Source organism: Haliaeetus leucocephalus, unplaced genomic scaffold (genome assembly GCF_000737465.1).
Source record: "Haliaeetus leucocephalus isolate CR32 unplaced genomic scaffold, Haliaeetus_leucocephalus-4.0 Scaffold545, whole genome shotgun sequence".
Taxonomy (NCBI): Eukaryota; Metazoa; Chordata; class Aves; order Accipitriformes; family Accipitridae; genus Haliaeetus; species Haliaeetus leucocephalus.
The window spans coordinates 3774334-3793072 of record NW_010972981.1 but is presented as its reverse complement, the minus strand read 5'-3'; the positions used below and the strand labels follow the sequence as shown (position 1 = coordinate 3793072).

Sequence of the window (18739 nt, the reverse complement as noted above, 5' to 3'; positions counted from 1 at the left end):
AATTGCAAGCCAGAGAGATCATCAAAAGGCAGAATCATATTTATTATTCCCTGCCTCATTTTTTCTGTCAGTTTATATTATTTTCTCTTTAAAGGAGGGAGCACTGGACTCGGGAAAAACCATTCAAGATTAACTTTTCCTCCTTTTATTCTCCAGAAGGAAAATATAATACATCATTAATGCAATTTTAAAAGACTGTCAAACAGAATTTTTCTGTAACAAAATAAATTATATACAGCTGGAGGAAAAAAGAATATAGGAAATGGCTTAAATAAGCCTCACGTTTTTCTTTCAAACTATTTAATTATTTTGCTCTCTTTTATAAGAGTTTAATGAAAGGTTAGAAAGATTTTTTTAATTATAGTTGATACAATGGAAGAAGTCAGCAATAACTTGATGTAAAGCCATGGGGCATACTTAACAATTGCAATATTAAATCTCTTTCACTGAACTAGAGAAATCTCCTGATAAACACAATAAATCCAGATTTATGAGTCAAGAAAAGAGCAGTCTTGGAGATAAATGATGTTGGCTACATATATATTTAGACTAAAATTATTAAGAACAGAAGTGTTCACTTTCTTGTAGAGTCTCAGAGGAAAGATCCAAGCTAAAGAAAGAAAAGTTTGAACTGATATTTCTGATAAGAGTAATTGGCCAGCATTACAGATTTTTAATTAATGTCATTAAGATGCCATTACTACAGACCGCCAAGGATGGAAAAGGTAAGGTGTTACTGGCAATGCTGTGGTAAAGAGCATAGGAAAATACAGATGGTCAACCTAGGTAAACACAAGAGGTCATTCCTGGCTCTTCTAATATGTAATTCTGTGAAAGTAGGTTGCCTTTTTCAAGCAATGTTTCTTTCAAACAGTATGGTGAAACTGGAGTTCATTAAGTGACAGAAAAAGGTACTACCTTTAAATGAGGTGTTCACATCACTTATTTCTCTAAAAACAGGCTGCTAACTTATTTTGAACTTACAAGGCATAAATCAGACAAATTTTTCCAGAGTACCTTTAATTCCCCTCTAACATCACAACGTTTAAATGCGGTCAGAAAATGGGAGTCTTACTCTTCACAGCTTCAGACTAAGGACTGACACAGTTGGAGTTGCTGGCATTTCCTGTAAAAAAGGGGAGAGCACTCTTTGCAAAATGAGCATAGCATGAATGTCTTTCTCATCCAAGGGAAAGGTAGGAGAATCACTACATGTTAATAACTATAGAGTTAGATGAACTTAAATGCACATTCAGTCACTCATTATTTATTAAGCATCTCAGAAAAATTAAAAAAAACACCAAAATCAGAGTTGTATGAATTCAAATAGGCAGGTTTTCTTTTTAGTTCACTCACAATATGCCTAGCTTTTTGTCTGAAAAGAAATTACCCGCAAAACAGAAAGAAGCCATGGCTTCTTTTTCTGAATTCTAAAATACTGCATTGTCCTTTCACACTCCCACCCATTTCAGGGAGAAGGCTGCACTCTTCCTCCTTGGGCAGGTCTGGGAATGATGTAGAGTATATACCAATGTATGCTTGGAAGAGGAGCTTATCAAATACCTTTGTTACATTTTCTACATGAATAACTATAATGTTACATCAGTGAGTATCTGAACACTTCACTGATGTTTTCTTTATTGTGCTTCAAATACAAGTAAAAATACTGCTTTTTTGCATGCACTTATAGAACTCCAGAAGGCTTCAGATAAAAAGACAGGCAGCGTAGTAAACCTGCTAGGGACCACAGAGACATGAGACCATCTGACTACAGTCTTTTGGGGAGCTGGTAAAGCAGAGAGTGACGTTTTAGAATGCCTTCACACCCAAATACATGACAGGAGATGCCACTTCAGTTAACAGTTTGCTCCTTACCTGATGAAGGGTAGAGATGCTAGATTCATTTCACTCTTCCTCCCGTTCCCCAAAGGCTTTGGTTTGAAAAGCAGTGTGGCCCAGCAGTCAGTACTTATCTGGTCTTACAGAGAACTGTGCTCTAGTTCTGCCTCCATCAGTGACAGCCTCTGTGACCAGGAACAAGTAATTTTGTACTTCTGTCTCCGTGACTGCTGTTTGTCTGTCTGTTCTGATCAAACAGGATTTTTTCTTACTACGTGTTTGCACATGCTTAGTTATGGTGAAGAGCTGATTTTGGCTGAGGATAAGTGACATAAATCAAAATAATCCTAGATCTACAGATCTGATGTTTTTTCCAGGCAGTGCATTCATCTCTCAATTAGCAAGATTACACTATTTGTGCCTTAGCAGAAGTTGTCACAACTATGAATATCTCAGTGTTCCTTATTTGATCTAATAGAAATATCATTTGCTGTCACAGGAAAAGCTGTTATTACACTGGTAAACGATGTTACACTATTCTTTATCTTCATTTAAAGCTATTTCCTTTCCCCAGTTTAGGACTAGGAGCACACAGGTTTGAGCCATCAGTCCAAATAGCACAGCAATAGACAAAAATAAATGTATGAACCTTAAAACTTAATTTGTCTTTTCTTACTTACCTTTGTTTCTAGAAATACTTTCCTTTTAAAGAGCTTGCCAGGCTTTTTTCACCCTCTGTGTTAAAGAAGGAATTAAGGCAAAAAGGAATTAAGGCAAAAAGGAATTAAGTGCATTGCCTGAAGTCATCTGCTCAGTCTGACAAATTCAGGACTAGAAGCTGGCTGTCTGGTCTTTGATGTTTATGTGTGACTTAGTAAACAATACAGTATTCCTTCTGCTTTTCCTACCTCTTTACCCAAGTCATTTTTTTGTGAAGTCACTGCTCTAATCCTCTTTTTTCTTCTCCTTCACTTCCTTTTATTTTCTTTGTAATTGCTCTGCTCTGACACTTTCTGCTCTTTCTTTCTTACATATTTCAGTTTATGAAAAAGTTGTAAGAGGCAGAAGGATCTGCAAGGTTTGAATAAGATCTTCTGTGGCAGGATCTTTTGGATTCATTGAATATAACTCTTCCGGTGGAATGTTCTGCATGTTATATCAGTAATACCTAACTGCAAATGCAGTTTACATTCCTGCTTTGTTTCCATACCATACAAATGCTGCTTGCAGCTGCGGGACCAGCTACCCATGGCCCACAGCGACACTGGTAGCTCCACGCACTGCAGCACAGTGGTTGCTGCTCATGTCTGTCACTCAGGTCTCAAGACTGAAGCTGAGATATATGGCACAGAAGAAATTTTTGTCCCATGGGAACTCTTTAGGAAGGTACTTCAACGTGATAAACATTTAATGCATTAATATTTGGTTGAAAGTGAAAAATCGGACATGGTAAGCTCTCAGAGTCAAATACATATTCTGTATGGTCTCATGAACAGATGATTTGAGTGGACCAGATTGGATGGTATTCATTTCTTGTCTTTCACTTTTTTTCAGGAATGCCCCAGTGGCGTTGTCAATGAAGAAACCTTTAAAGAGATTTACTCTCAGTTCTTTCCACAGGGAGGTGAGTACTTGGCAGACGTAATTAGTACTACAGTGAACAAAAAGTTATGTTTGTCAGTTCCTAAGTCTGACAAAAGAGCCTGTTGTTCAAATGAACAAGATTGTTGCCTCAAGCTCTTGTCTGAACTCATGGGTACTTCTTTGATGACTGGACACATTTTAAAGTATATCTTTCTGAATGAAATGCAGTGATACCTACAAGAAATCAGTCTTCTATTATGAAGTTACTACCTGTGTTTGGGTACCTTTGAAAACCAGGTTTTCTTTTTAAACTTTCTACAGAGTCTTCACCATTCTCTTTTATTTCACAAAACCTTTCACAGTAGGAATGAAAACCATAGGAGGCACTACAGGTACCCTCTAATATCGATGGCAGAACCCCCTTGACTTCTGTGGGCTTCCTCTACTTGAATGAGGGCTTTTTTTTGCTAACTTTAATTTCAATTAATTAATTTCCAGGGGTTTCATTAATTTCATTAATTCATAAATTTCATTTATCTTCTTTACCTGTTAGTGCAATGAAGGTAACACAAAACAGTTTTTTGCCTTGAACCTCGGATTTTCTTTTAATTTGAATTGGTTTTCCTCTCTTTTCTTCCTTTTGCTTTTACCATTCAATCCTCCCTCTTCATATTCTCCTACAGCTCTTCAATCCTGCCTCTTCATCTTCTCCCACAGCTCTTGAGATTTGCATGTTTCCCTGGGACTGTTCATAGCTCTTTCTTTTCACTTGTATTAAACCCCCCCACCCCCTTAATTGGTAGGAACAAAATGTCTCTCAATCAGTTTTATTTTGAATAAAGACCTAGAAAGTAAAGAGCAGCATTCAGTGTGGATTACCATCACTGAAATCCTTAACAAGTAGGCACACTCAATAGGGAAGAACAAAAGGCTGAAAGAGTTGACCTGCCTACTGATTATTTCTATATCTAAGCTTTTAAACCAGGCTAACAATTACAGTTTCAGATACTATATTTTTTAGTTGCCCTGGCCAGTGAAAATAATTCTCTGCCTGTGATTTACTACACCTTTACTACACTTAAAATAATAATAAAAAAATCTATTTCCTATTGCTAAACTCAAAATTGTTTGTGGGCAAAGAGAAAGCATACCTTTTCTAAAAGTAAAGCTAAAATATGTTGTGAGAATAAATGTAATCTTAAAAGCCTTATCTTTATTATTCCAGACCTAATTGTTACAGAAAGGAAAGAAGATTAATGTAGTTAAAATTGATATATACTCAATTCTCAGTTTCTACCCCTTTTCCTGGTGCTAATGCTTACCCTTCTGCTGCTCCTCTGGGCCTTTAGGGCAGTGGCATCATTTGGGGGAGGAGGTGGGGACTGCAGTGGACTGTTGACATCTGGAGTCCTTCCCTGGGAGGATCAGGATGTTCATGTGGGTGCTTCCTTCTTCCTCACTCTGGGATTCACCTGGGGTCTTTTCTGCATGTTTGCTAACACGTTTTCACACCTTTCTTTTTCTCCATTAGTTTGCAGCTCCGCATTACACCCAAATCTATTATAGGTGGTGACTTTTATGTGTGTTAGATATTATTTCTTTGTCCTCTTTGCTACCCATAAAACCAGTTTTGTCCAGCTCCACGCCTGAGTTTCTTTAGCTGATCATGGGTGAGTTGTTTACAGCAGTGCCAGCCTGCACCCTGTCCCTTCTCATCCCACACCTGCTCTCCTCTGCACCGCATCCCGTCTCTCTGCTGCTTAAGGCCTCTGCTGCAGTATGAGGCAAAAAGTTCTTCTCTCCACTGCATCATTACGTTAGAGTCGTAAATACCTACTTCTACATAGAATAACTGCCTGGTTTTGCTACCTGTATAAAGCTATAGTTGCACCACACAAGTAAAACCGGTGAGCCTTAGAAACCTGATCAATTTGAGAGACTGCTGTCACAGCTAAACCTTGGGAAACAAAGCTGCAAGCTGACGACCCTCCGTCCTTGGACAAGCTCCCTGTAACACTTGTGCCTTCTTAGCAGCAGTGGCAATACTGCATTACTGGGGCACACGGTTATACTGTTCGCTGCAATTCCAACAATGCCATTACTCTATCTGCAACAAAGGAGCTACGTTTTTCTGAAAAAAAAAAAAAAAAAAGCTTTTTCTTCTTGCTTCATTTAAGTTTAGTAAAATAGAATAAAAAGATTTTTAGCAGGGTAGAGAAGTATTGAATCCAGATAATTCACCCATCAGTAACAGATGTGGTTGGGCACTAGTAATTTTTAGCTTTCTTAATAAAGCTGTTTCAGACTTCTCGGCAAAGAGCACCAAGAAGTGAGCATCAGAAGCTATCCCCTTCCTCTCCCCATCCTCCATGGCCTCCACGCAATGGCGTGCAGCCTTAGGGGTACATAAAGACAGTACAAACAAATGTGAAAGCCTTATGTAGTTTCATCAAAATTTCAGGAAAAATATTTAGTGGAAATGGCAGAAGAGCTGAATTTCCTTCAAAAAGTAACAGCTCACATCATTAATCCTTTAATTTCTGTGGGCCCACTGAGACTTGAACTGTTTTGTGTAGGTTTTGTGCTGGTTCGTAAGTGCCTGTGTTGACTTTTGCCATTTTCTGAGACATATGGGAGCCAAAGTCTATTCTTTATTCCTCACATTAGCCAAGGTATCTTCAAAGCCCAATTAATTGTCTGTATTTGCATAGCCCTACACGCTAACAACAGGGTCAGATCATCATATTTAAGTGTCTATTTAAACAGCCAGACTGGAGACTTAAATCTTTGAATGTATTGCCAAAGTATTGTGTGCAGCTAAGGCCTTTAAATTTCAGTTGTGCTTAAAATATTGGTTTTATGTATTGCTGAATATTAAAGAGGAAAACAGAAGTTTGAAAGTTGTCCCCAAATTAAAATGTGTGTCATACATGTAGATCTGTGCCCCAATTGTCCATGTAATGCAAAACCAGATACAACATGATGTATCTTCATAACGATTCATATCCGAGCAAACAGAATGATGTCGTGTAAGATTTTAAGCTTCAGGGTGACCAAGCAATCACCAAAAAGTAATTTTCCAATGTCATCCAGCAAGTCACTTCATCAAGCGACTTTCAAGACTATCCAGGACAAGGTACAGGAGGAGTAGAAAGAGGACAAGGGGGCTGCAAGAGTAACAAAGGAGATAACACTGGATTGCAGTAAAAGCAATGTATTTTAAAAGGCAGAAGTAGCTTTGTAAAAAGCTTTCCATGTCAAAAAGGCACTCCAGTAACTTCTTTTTAGAAAACCACTGCCATACAGGTGAATGAATCGGCCCCCTGCATTCATGTAATGGATTGCCTGAAATATAACTTGGGATTTGTTCTTCAGCTGGGCAGGTCAGATAAGAATCCACACACTGAATAATTATTACACTCCTCCTCCATTATGAACAGAACAGCTTATGTTCATGGTTTGATAAGGCATACTCTCGGATGTATAATGACTGCCATTTTTTGTCTCTGATGTTTAAAATGCTTTAATGGTGTATTTCAAAGGAATTCTGATTTAATATCTATTCCTGTCTCAACCTGTCAAAATATCAATTTAGCCTACTAGTTATGATATCAGATCCCTGAAAAGAAAACATGTTTTATTTAAAAAGTTAAGCATTTGTCTAACAGGATAAATATTCAAGATTTAGGTGGGGCAGGGGCAGGGAGGAATCACATTAAGTAGCTCTAATTAAAAGAATAGTGTACCTCATCCTTCCGTGTTTACGAAGGCAACATTTCAGGCCAGAATTGCCTGAACAAGCAACCCTGGAAAAGACCTCTGAATTTTTTTTTTTTTCAGAAGCGGTTACTAGAAAGAAAAGATTCTTCAACTAGAGATTTTTTTTTCATACCCCGTCATACAAAGAGTAGTATATTGTATCATGTATGGGCAACAAACAATAAAAAACCTTTGTGTTAACCTTTGTGTTTAAATCTACAGAAAATAATTGGGAATATTTCACATGTTTTTAAGAAATGAATGCCAAGAAAATGGGAAGCTGTTTAAAATTCAGTTTACAGTAATTATACCTCTATAACATATTTTTTCGCTGAAGATGGTTTGCATAGTATATTCTGTTGCACAACAGAAGTCTCAATAGATTATAGAAAATATTACTATTAAAATCCTAAATATAAACTGAAGTCAACAAATGTACATTTTTCAGTTAAAGTAGGAATTTCTCTGCTGTGCTTAAGCAATTATGCTGATGACTGGATACATGGATGAATGAATGAATGTCTCAATAGTGGTTGTTTGTTTGTTTTTTTAATTCTCTGAAAATGCATTAACAGACACAGGGTTTAAAGGTTGCAGAGTTTTTTCTTGTTACAATTATTTCACATCACATGAAATTAACTTATTGAAGTAAGACCAGAGACTTCACTTACTAATATCAGGTCTGAATCTGTGAACTACAGATTTTGAGTTTTGGTATATTTGTTTCCTTGGGGTCAAGGTGGCATTTCAGGCGAGTGACCCAAGACTATCACTCAGTTTAATTCAAAATTAAGTTTGGGGCTATGACAAAAAATGGTTTTCAGGATTAATATGAAAGGTAAAATGATTTAGTGCCAAGAAATCGGAAAAAGACATCTCAGCACTGATAAGGTTTTTCCATGATAGGAAGGATTTTCATAACACTTCTCACTTTACTAGAAGTTTGTAAGGTTAATGTTAATTAACCTAAAATTAATGTAAATACATGAAGTTTCTAAAAACAAATGAAAAAAAAAGCAATGAATATTAAAAGTAAACATGAGCCTACATTAATTTGCATGATTTTGAGGGAGGGAAAAGACACTAAGGAAAGCTGACTTTCTATAACGCCAGCAGCTTGTACCTCACATCAGCAGGGCAGTCTCTGGAGAAGTTCTCTCTTCGCAATATATTACTCCTGGAGCCTGTTGTGCCTCTCAGAAGGCATTCAGTGGAAATGGAAAGATGGATCTTTACAAAAACTGAGAGGCTTGACAGATTTATATTTATTGTGTTTCTAAAATGAGTAGATATGCACTAGTCAGTAGGTTTGAAATGCACACAAACAATTAGTAAAGGGATCACTTATTTAAGGTCATCTTTCAGAGTCTTATTGACCACTTCAGTTAGTCACAACCAGTTTTTCCAAGGTTTTTAAGCACATAGCCCTCATATGATGTTCATAGGAATAAAGCAGCAACCCAGCTTTAAGAACCTGCTTCTCCAGACAGGATTTTATCTCACTTGTGGATGAGCACATGACCCAAGTACAGCAGCAGCTTTCTGATAAGCTCAGCTTCAACCTGGGTAACTGGCCTGTCTTCAGAGTAAAAATGATATACCAGATGCACAGATGGTACTATCTGCTTCCCCCATGTAAAGTGAACAAATGAATGCATTTTTCTTCTTTAACATATGAGATAGATCCCCTATCATGGTCATTTAACTGATAAAGTAGCATTCCCATTAACACAGCTTGTTTCAGAGTACAGTAACATGACTTCTTTGCTATTCATTCAGATATCAGTGATTAGCAGAAATGCAAATGAAAATTAATATTCTAGACCAGAATTTTAGATTTTCTGTTCCTAACAGTGTAGCTACCCACATACTTGCACTTATTCCTCCTCCCATGCCAAAAAAGTTTAAACTGAATTGAAAATTTAGTCTTGCTGTCAAATTTTGGTATCAAAATTTATCTTGGTATCAATTTTTTTCATGAAATTAACTGAAATAAGGTGTGCTTACTATGAATTATTTTTACTGTTTTAAATTGTAGATTCCACAACTTATGCACATTTTCTGTTTAATGCATTTGACACTGATCACAATGGATCTGTAAGTTTTGAGGTAAGTGATGCTGTTACTTCATTCTCTGCAATTGAATATTTTGCTATTCCTTGTAATTAAGTCCAGTTTGGTGGCTTTTATTATATGGCTCACATTATGAAAAATTTAGCTTATGTGACTCAAGTTTCAATATCTTCCAATGCATTAACAAAAGTAATTATTATTATTTTACATTTACACTTGCATATCCCAAAACGGTAACTCAGACTGTGCTGCTAGGTAGTATTTTTATAAATCTGTTCATTTAAAAGGTAACTCAGTTTATATGCAAGTTACATAAAATAATCCTTCTCTTCCTCCCTGCCTCTGCAAGGTGAGGAGGACTCTGAACTACAACTAATGTTATGGGGATGACTCAGCCAAAATAGGATTGCTCCCACACTCTATTAGTTTCCAAGAGAAGGCTCCACAAAAAAAGGCTTGAAAGCAAATGTATTTCAAAGCAGAAGAGTTTGAAACTCATTCTTCCTCCATTTAACTGCCCCATCTGTTTTCAAAATTCTGCCTTTCCCTGCTAAGGCTGATGTCATCACTTGCAAAGGCTGATGTCATCAATGCAATAACATGGTATAGAGGGCAATTCACTTCAACAGTTTAGATGAAAACAGGGTGTACAAAATACTGCAAAGGAGCTGTTATTTTAAGCTATAAAATTAAAAAAATAATCTCTCAGTTTATTTGAAAAAGGATATGTTTGCTTTGGGTTTTTTTGTTCATAATGGACGAATGATATCCTTACAACTTGAGATTGGATTGGGATAAACACACCCACTTTAAATTTTTTATGATTTACTTGAGTGAAAGATGCTGTGAGGTCTGACGGAAATTTTTTTGAAAGCATTTTCATTGCCTTATTATTGATGTAATATGGAAGGAGAAGCCTCACCAAGCCGGTGCACTGTGATCAGAAATCTATACCTCAACTGGGACTATAACCAGATCACCAGATTCGTTCAGATATCAGTGATTCGCAAGGTAAGGGACTCTAGAGCACAGGTAGTTTTTTCATCAATCCTCCCGGTCAAATGGAAGGGGTTTGAAAGGGCCAGTCGAGTCTGGTGAATCAACAAATGGTTACAGGACTGGCGCCCAGCCAGGGGTTTGACTACTTAGACCGTGGGACTCGCTTTGAGAAACCTGGTCTACTGGGGGCTGACCAGGTTCATCTGTCAGAGAAGGGGAAGAGCATCTTTGGTCATAGGCTTGCCAAGCTGGTGAAGAGGGGCTTGAACTAAAGTTGCTGGGGGCGGGGAACCTCAGTTCATCCCAATACTACCAGCTGGATCCTAGTGCCGGCAATAGATGCCCAGAGCCTGGAGAGGGATCACAGGTCAGCGGGAGAGCACCTGAAGAGCAGCACAGAGGAATTCCAGCCAGTAAGTCAGCTTCATCAGGGGCCCAGATTAAATGATTCTATGCAAACGCATGTACCATGGGGAATAAACAAGAGGAATTAGAGCTGTGCGCACACCTGCAGGGCTATGATCATATTGGCATCACGGAGACATGGTGGGATGGCTCCTATGACTGGAGTGTTGGAATGGAAGGATACAGGCTCTTTAGGAAGGACAGGCAGCGGAGACAAGAAGGGGGTGTCACCCTCTATGTCAAAGACCAACCGGAGTGCATGGAGCTCCGCCTGGGGATGGATGAGGAGCTGACCCAGAGTTTATGGGTCAGGATTCAAGGGAGGGCAGGGACAGGTGACATTATAGTGGAGGTCTGCTACAGGCCACCCAACCAGGAAGACCAGGAGGATGAGGCCCTCTATAGACAGCTAGGAGCAGCCTCACGTTCACAAGCCCTGGTCCTCATGGGGAACTTCAACCACCTCGATATCTGCTGGGGGGACAACACAGCAGGGCATAAGCAATCCGGGAGGTTCCTGGAATGCACTGATGACAACTTCCTTCTCCAAGTAATAGAGGAGCCAATGAGGAAAGGTGCTATGCTGGACTTTGTTCTCACTAACAAGGAGAGGCTTGTGGGGAATGTGAAGCTCAAGGGCAGCCTTGGCTGCTGTGACCATGAAATGGTGGAGTTCAGGATCCTTAGGGCAGTGAGGAGCGCACGCAGCAAGCTCACTACCCTGGACTTCAGGAGAGCAGACTTTGGCTGCTTCAGGGATCTGCTTGGAAGAGTACCATGAGATAAAGCCCTGGAGGGAAGAGGGGCCCAAGAAAGCTGGTTAATATTCAAGGGTCACCTCCCCCAAGCTCAGGAGTGATGCATCCCAACAAAGAGGAAGTCAGGCAAAAACGCCAGGAGGCCTGCATGGATGAACAAGGAGCTCCTGGACAAACTCAAACACAAAAAAGAAGCCCAGAGAGGGTGGAAGCAAGGACAAGTAGCCTGGGAGGAATACAGCAAAATTGTCTGAGCCGCCAGGGATCAGGTTAGGAAAGCTAAAGCCCTGATTGATAGAATTAAATCTGGCCAGGGACATCAAGGGCAACAAGAAAAGCTTCTGTAGGTACATTGGTGATAAAAGGAAGACTAGAGAGAATGTGGGCCTTCTCCAGAAGGAAACGGGAGACCTGGTTACCCGGGACATGGAGAATGCTGAGGTAGTCAATGACTTTTTTGCCTCAGTCTTCACTGGTAAGTGCCCCAGCCATACCACCCAAATTGCAGAAGGCAAAGGCAGGGACTGGGAGAATGAAGAACTGCCCACTGTAGGAGAAGATCAGGTTCGAGACCATCTAAGGAACCTGAAGGTGCACAAGTCCATGGTACCTGATGAGATGCATCCGTGGGTCCTGAGAGATGTGGCGAAGGAAGTGGTTAAGCCACTATCCATCATATTTGAGAAGCCGTGGCAGTCTGGGGAACTTCCCACTGACTGGAAAAGGGGAAACTTAACCCCCATTTTTAGAAAGGGAAAAAAGGAAGACCTGGGGCACTACAGGCCAGTCAGTCTCACCTCTGCACCCGACAAGATCATGGAGCAGATGCTCCTGGAAACTATGCTAAGGCACATGGAAAATAAGGAGGTGATTGGTGACAGCCAACATGGCTTCAATAAGGGCAAATCGTGCCTGACAAATCTGGTGGCTTTCTAGGACAGGGTTACACAATTGGTGGATAAGGAAAGAGCAACAGATGTCATCTACCTGGACTTGTGCAAAGTAATTGACGCTGTCCCGCACAACATCCTTGTCTCTGAATTGGAGAGGCATGGATTTGATGCATGGACTACTCAGTAGATAAGGAATTGGCTGGTTGGTTGCACTCAAAGAGTTGTGGTCAACGGCTCGATATCCGAGTGGAGACCAGTGATGAGTGGTGTTCCTCAGGTGTCGGTATTGGGACTGGCACTGTTTAACATCTTTGTCGGTGACATGGACAGTGGGATTGAGTGCACCCTCAGCAAGTTTGCTGACAGCACCAAGCTGTGTGGTGCGGTCGACTCGCTGGAGGGAAGGGATGCCATCCAGAGGGACCTTCACAGTCTTGAGAGGTGGGCCTGTACAAACCTCATGAAGTTCAACAAGGCCAAGTGCAAGGTCCTGCACATGGGTCTGGGCAATCCCAAGCACAAATACAGGCTGTGTGATGAGTGGATTGAGAGCAGCCCTGAGGGGAAGGACTTGGGGGCGTTGGTTGATGAGAATCTCAACATGACATGGCAATGTGCGTTTGCACCCCAGAAAGCCAACCATATCCTGGTCTGCATCAAAAGAAGCATGACCAGCAGGTCAAGGGAGGTGATTGTCCCCCTCTACTCCACTCTGGTGAGACCCCACCTGCAGTACTGCGTTCAGCTCTGGGGCCCCCAACATAAGAATGACATGAACCTGTTGGAGTCCAGAGGAGGGCCACAAAGATGATCAGAGGGCTGGAGCACCTCTCCTATGAAGACAGGCTGAGAGAGTTGGGGTTGTTCAGCCTGGAGAAGAGAAGGCTCCAGGAAGACTTACAGCAGCCTTCCACTACCTAAAGGAGGCCTACCAAAAAGGAAGAGAGGGACTTTTTACAAGGGCATGTAGTGATAGGACAAGGGGTAATGGCTTTAAACTGAAAGAGGGTAGATGTAGATTAGATGTAAGGAAGAAGTTCTTCACTGTGAGGGTGGTGAGGCACTGGAACAGGTTGCCCAGAGAGGCTGTGGATGCCCCATCCCTGGAAGTGTTCAAGGCCAGGTTGGATGGGGCTTTGAGCAACCTGGTCTGGTGGAAGATGTCCCTGCCCATGGCAGGGGAATTGGAACTAGATGATCTTTAAGGTCCCTTCCAACACAAATTATTCTATAATTCTGTGATTATTTGCATTTATTTAAAAAAACATTAACCCCATCTACCTTTTTCCAGGCAGCTGAAATCAATGGGCTCCATGTGAAACTAGAAGTAGGATTGGAGGTTTTATTCACATCTTCTGTACATAGGCTATTTCTACAAGGAATCCTTCTGGTCAAATCAGCAACAGCAGAGGCAATGAGAGAAAACATTTTTAGCATTAGTATTTGAGAAGTATTTCTGCTGTTAGCATTAAGAATACTGAGAACAAAAGAAGCTTTTGTATCTTTCCTGGACAATTTGTTGACATTTGTATCTCAGACAGAAAGCTTTAAGAAATGCAGTAGATATGAAGCCCTTTTTAAGGGATTTTAATATCTCAAAGTGCAGGTCTGTGTATAAAAAAGGCTTTGGAATAAAATAAATCACGAAAATAAAGCAGCAGTGGTTTTTTTTCATTGCCAAAACAGACATTTCCAGCTTACTTTTGTTCAATATTAACTCAGAGCGATCCAGACTTTGATATTATTTGCAATAATTTTGAATTCAGCATAACTCTACTGCTGTCAAAGGACTCTTGTTTCTGTGTCCTTGTACCACGTAGCAGCATTATACTTACTTACAAATTGTATGATAGCCATTTTAAAAGCATCCTCCTTATGTTAAAGTTGTTTAGGTTTTTTTTCTAATCATGTGAAAGTAGCTGCAAAATGTGAAAGTAGATATTGCGAAATGTGAAAAATACAATCATGTAATTTTTTTTCCTGCTCCTTCTTATCCTAGGTACCAATATGTACTCTAGTTTTCTAATTTCCATTAGAAAAAAAAACCAAACAAACAGCACAAAAGATAGAGAAAAAGAGAGTGATTTAAAAATTTGGAGAATAAATAATCATTCATCCCAGTTTACTTTCTAAATCAAAGTGTAGGAGTAAATACAATTTAATATAATGACCTATGATGAAAAACACTCTTTGGCTCTCTTCTATGTAAAAAGGATATGAAAATCTGAAATGGTACTGAAAGAATGTAGGTAAGAATGGCATTTTTTGTGTTGCACTCTCCTTTTTCTAATGAAGCAGTGGTAGCTGGAGTTGTGGGGAAGAAGAAAGAGAATTTGTCCTAGCTTTTTGCTCTTTTTTCCTCAAATTTTCAACCATCAAAAATTAAGTGTTAGACTTTAGCACAACTTAAATGCACACCTTCATTGGATGAGATTGCTATGTCCTTAGAGTTTGGTCAGCCCTAAATCTGTATACTCTCTGATAGGAGTCAGGCTCTCCAACTGAAGCATTTTATGTAGCATAAAAAAAACAAACTCATGAAACTAGCTTCTTGAACCGACCTCTTCTTATCCCATGATTGTATCAATTTTGAGACTAACTTATTTCATAAGTTACACCAACTAGTTTTGCTTTAACATGAGGAAGAAACAGAGTTTCAGAAACCCTAGTGACCCAGCTATTGAAGGGTTCTTTTGGCATATTAGTGAACTGAAGTTCTTTTTTCCATCAGACAGAAACAGATGTGAAAGCAAGGTTTCCACTTGCTTCATGAATATTGTAAATGAACCAAAATGAAGATCTAGGCCTCAAGGCTATTTACACAGCCAGGAAAATTGAGGCTAATTAACTTCAGACCTATAGTCAAAGGTAAAGCACCTTGCACCCACATGCAAATATCCAAATCAGTATCCTGAGTTTGTTATACATGCGGATTAAGGTTATTCTAAATGTGATCTTGATGAGAGGAAAGTCACTCAGTAATCCCACTAATTCTTAGTGCCTTAAAGTACAAAGCTGTGCCCAAATGCAGTGGGGATGTTTAAAGATTTTTTTTAATCAAAACCAAACTTGTATTTGTTTCTCAAAAAAAATTATTAATAATTCTTAGCAAAGCCATTGGTGATTTCCTGATTGCTTTATTCCTCAATTGTTACCTGAGAATTTTTCATTAATTAATAAATTAACAAGCATGTTAACTCAGTTACATAGGAGAGTCTAGATCTTAAGATCAAACACAACTTTGGTATTTCTCTAATAATAACAGTGACAAACAGTCATTGTCTCCAAGGCAGTAATATAAGGGTAGCTGTTTAATGAATCATAGAATCATAGAATGGTTTGGGTTCTGAATGTCTGTGTTCAACACAAAAAGCCTTGTTCATATCATGTAGGAAATGAGCTAATTTTTCTCAGGACAGTGGTGATCTCTCAAGCATTTTAGTACCAGCTGGTGTAAAGTAGCTACAAAGAAATATATTTCCTCTTAAGAGCAGCTCCTCCTCAGTGATCTTTGTTTTATATGCGCCAGGGCTCCAGCACTTCTGTGACTCACATTCATCACGTGATTCCTTTCCAAAATCCTAAGGTCTGAATCCAAAAATGGATTTAGGTGCCTGTCTACCTACTTCTGGTCTTGAACAAGACATATAGGAACACATGATCAGGTGGAATAATTTTAAGTTTTCCTATGGATTTGAGACAGCACACTATTAAGCTTGTTAATTAATTTATTAATGAACTAGTTCTCCCCAAAGATTTAGTGAGGGATAAAGCAATCAGAAAGTCATCAACAACCTTGCTAAGAGACAATTAATCACTGCTGGAAAAAAACCCAAATGCAAGTTAATCCCAGATCACAGCCAGAGGTTTATACAGCTGTGGTGCAGGACTGAAATGTGAGCAGGCTGTGATACTGAGTGCACAGAGGCTCCAGTACAGGTGCAATGATGCTCCATTTTGCAACCCTTCAGTGAGACATCCCCCTTTCTTGCAGAATCAAAGTTAGGCATGGGAGAGTTTGGCATTTAATGGACGTCTTCACAGGTATTAGCAGGCTTAGCAGGAAGCCAGCAAGTTAGAAATAGGAGACTGTGGAAAGGAGTAAAGGCAAGTACCAAAGCACGGACTTCTGTGTGTCTAACTTCGCTGGCACAGACTGAAGAGAAACCTGACCTAGAGTTGTGTCTCAGCCCAGATCTCCTCTGGAGTGTTAGGCTCCTTTGTGACCCTAAGTTAGATGCACCTCTCCTCATTAGGTGCTCAGCTGAGCAGGACCGTCCCTCTCAGTGGCCAGTGGGGATGTAAGTGTCCAAGCAGTACTGTGAATCTTCAAAAACAAATAGGCTCTAAAAGTAGAATTCCTCTCTCCCCGGAAATCAGATGTCTAAACCAGGAATAAAAACACATCTGGGTACTCTAATACTGTCATGGGGACTTGGGCTCATGCTCCTTGCTAAATGGTGTGCCTGATTCATGTGTTGTCACTGAGTTGTTGGTAACAAGCATACAGACAGATGCTCCCTGAGCTTAGCTGCTACCCTCAGCGCTGTTGCTTTACTATGGCATTCTGCACTGGATTATTTGCATAACAGCTAGCATAGCTATCCTGCTTCTGACACACACATTGCCTTCCACCATACAGAGCATTTTTCTCTTTGAGGATCTAGCCCAAAATACCCTGTGGTTTTAGCCTGTGTCCATTGAATCAGATTTTCTATTTCTGTAGGATTTTATTGCTGTATTCTTCAGTTGCATGAAAGTAAGTATGTAGAAAAGATACCCCATCCTAACTGGTCCTTCTTCAGCTCATCACAACTTCCTCTTATAAGTCCTTTCTATTGTTCCTGAGATGGACTCCTGCACAACACTCAGACAAAGGCAATGCACCTGAACTGAACTATGTATGATTCCCAAACATGTGGATGCAATATGGAAGGACATAATGCACTCTTGCAAAGTTTAGAGCACACACCTGGAAGGTTTTTCAGTTGTCTCAGCTTTTATAAGGACATTCAGTCCCATGCAAAACAGCATAAAGTCAATTTTTCTTATGCATGGCTTTTAAAACCCATGGTAGAAGGGCAGCTTTGCAAATGGGGATATAAATGATGCCAGGAAGCCAGCTAAGATATGGGTGGTGCATCACAGAAAGGAAGAAAGAGAAATAATCAGGAAAAGAAAAATATATATGGTTTAGATAGAATAAATGCAAAACTGTTGCTGGTGCCAAATTAAAAATAAATTCAGAGTTCTGAAATATAATACTCCAAGAAAATAAGGTTATTGGAGACCTTTGCAAGGGACTTCAGGGTAAAGCTATATCAAGAATGTAAAACAGTGTAGAAAAGATTTGAAGACGTGGTAGTGAATTAAAAAGGTTAATTACTAATGCTGTAATGTGATCAAATCTGTTCTGAATTTCTTGAACATTTTAATACTTAATAGTACATTGTTAAAGAGCTGTTTGGAGATTTAACCCTGTGACCTCTCAATTAGTCACTGAGATGAAGACAAGACAATTTGAGCAAAACTCTTTCAAGATTCATGTATCCGATTACACCAAAGGGCACATATACCAATAAGACATAAACTTATGACAGACTAAGAAAACGCAGAGCATACCACTTGAATAGTTAAAAAGACTGAAGCTGTCAAAAGAGCTGTCTGTGCCTACTAGACCATCTGAGGCCATGATATCTGTGTATGCTTCACTGTATCGGGCATCCTTATTTGACTGTGTGGTACATCAGACCTTTGTGATTTATGTCTAACTGCAGTGCAGTCTTTTCCACTGTTCCTGTTCTAAGGAAATGCATAAACTTTGCTGGTGCTGATAAGAAATTTTTCAGCTTTTATTGTCTCTGCTTTAATGGTACTCTAAGACTTCCTGTATGTCTTTGCCAATGACGTAGAAATGCACATTTAAATATAAGCTCTTGACATATTCTGCTCAGCCTATTATGGAGACAATTTCACAGATTTATGGGTTTACAAGCATATCAAATAGAAAAAAAGTAGAGGAGACGGTTAGGAAAAAAAGCCATTGTTTAAACAAAGTTATCATGCTAAGAAATACAGAAGACAGGGGACGACACATCCCAGTTGCTATCTTCTTCAATCTGGAAGATGATCACTAAATGTAAATGGGGATTCTGCTGTCAAAAGAGTATTAATTATGAAACAAAATTCTATAACCAAATACTACATATAAATAATCTCAAAAGTCTTCTGATTTATTTCTGTGGAATAGCTCTACAGCAATAGAACATTGGTGGGTCACAAAAGCATTAAGGTGGTACATGGACATACAATATTATTCCCTATCATATTTCCAATAAGGGGTTTAAGTATTGAGGTGTACTGGAGCATACACAAAGTTTCAAATGTTGACTGCAGCAGATTGTTCAAAGAGGTCTGGGAACCATACAT

The 18739-nt window shown here is 39.4% G+C and overlaps 1 protein-coding gene across 8 annotated transcripts in view; it reads left to right on the top strand.

The window, feature by feature from the left end:
* Positions 1-18739, top strand: part of KCNIP4 (Kv channel interacting protein 4) — a 459791-nt gene that overhangs the window by 432648 nt on the left and 8404 nt on the right. For 7 of the 8 annotated variants that reach the window (XM_010576847.1, XM_010576842.1, XM_010576846.1 and 4 more), the window contains 2 exons: positions 3394-3463; positions 9221-9291. In XM_010576847.1, coding sequence (XP_010575149.1) covers positions 3394-3463; positions 9221-9291 — 141 coding nt within the window. Of the gene's footprint in view, positions 1-3383; positions 3464-9220; positions 9292-18739 lie in introns of all 8 variants that reach the window. The other variant, XM_010576849.1, reaches the window with a different exon arrangement.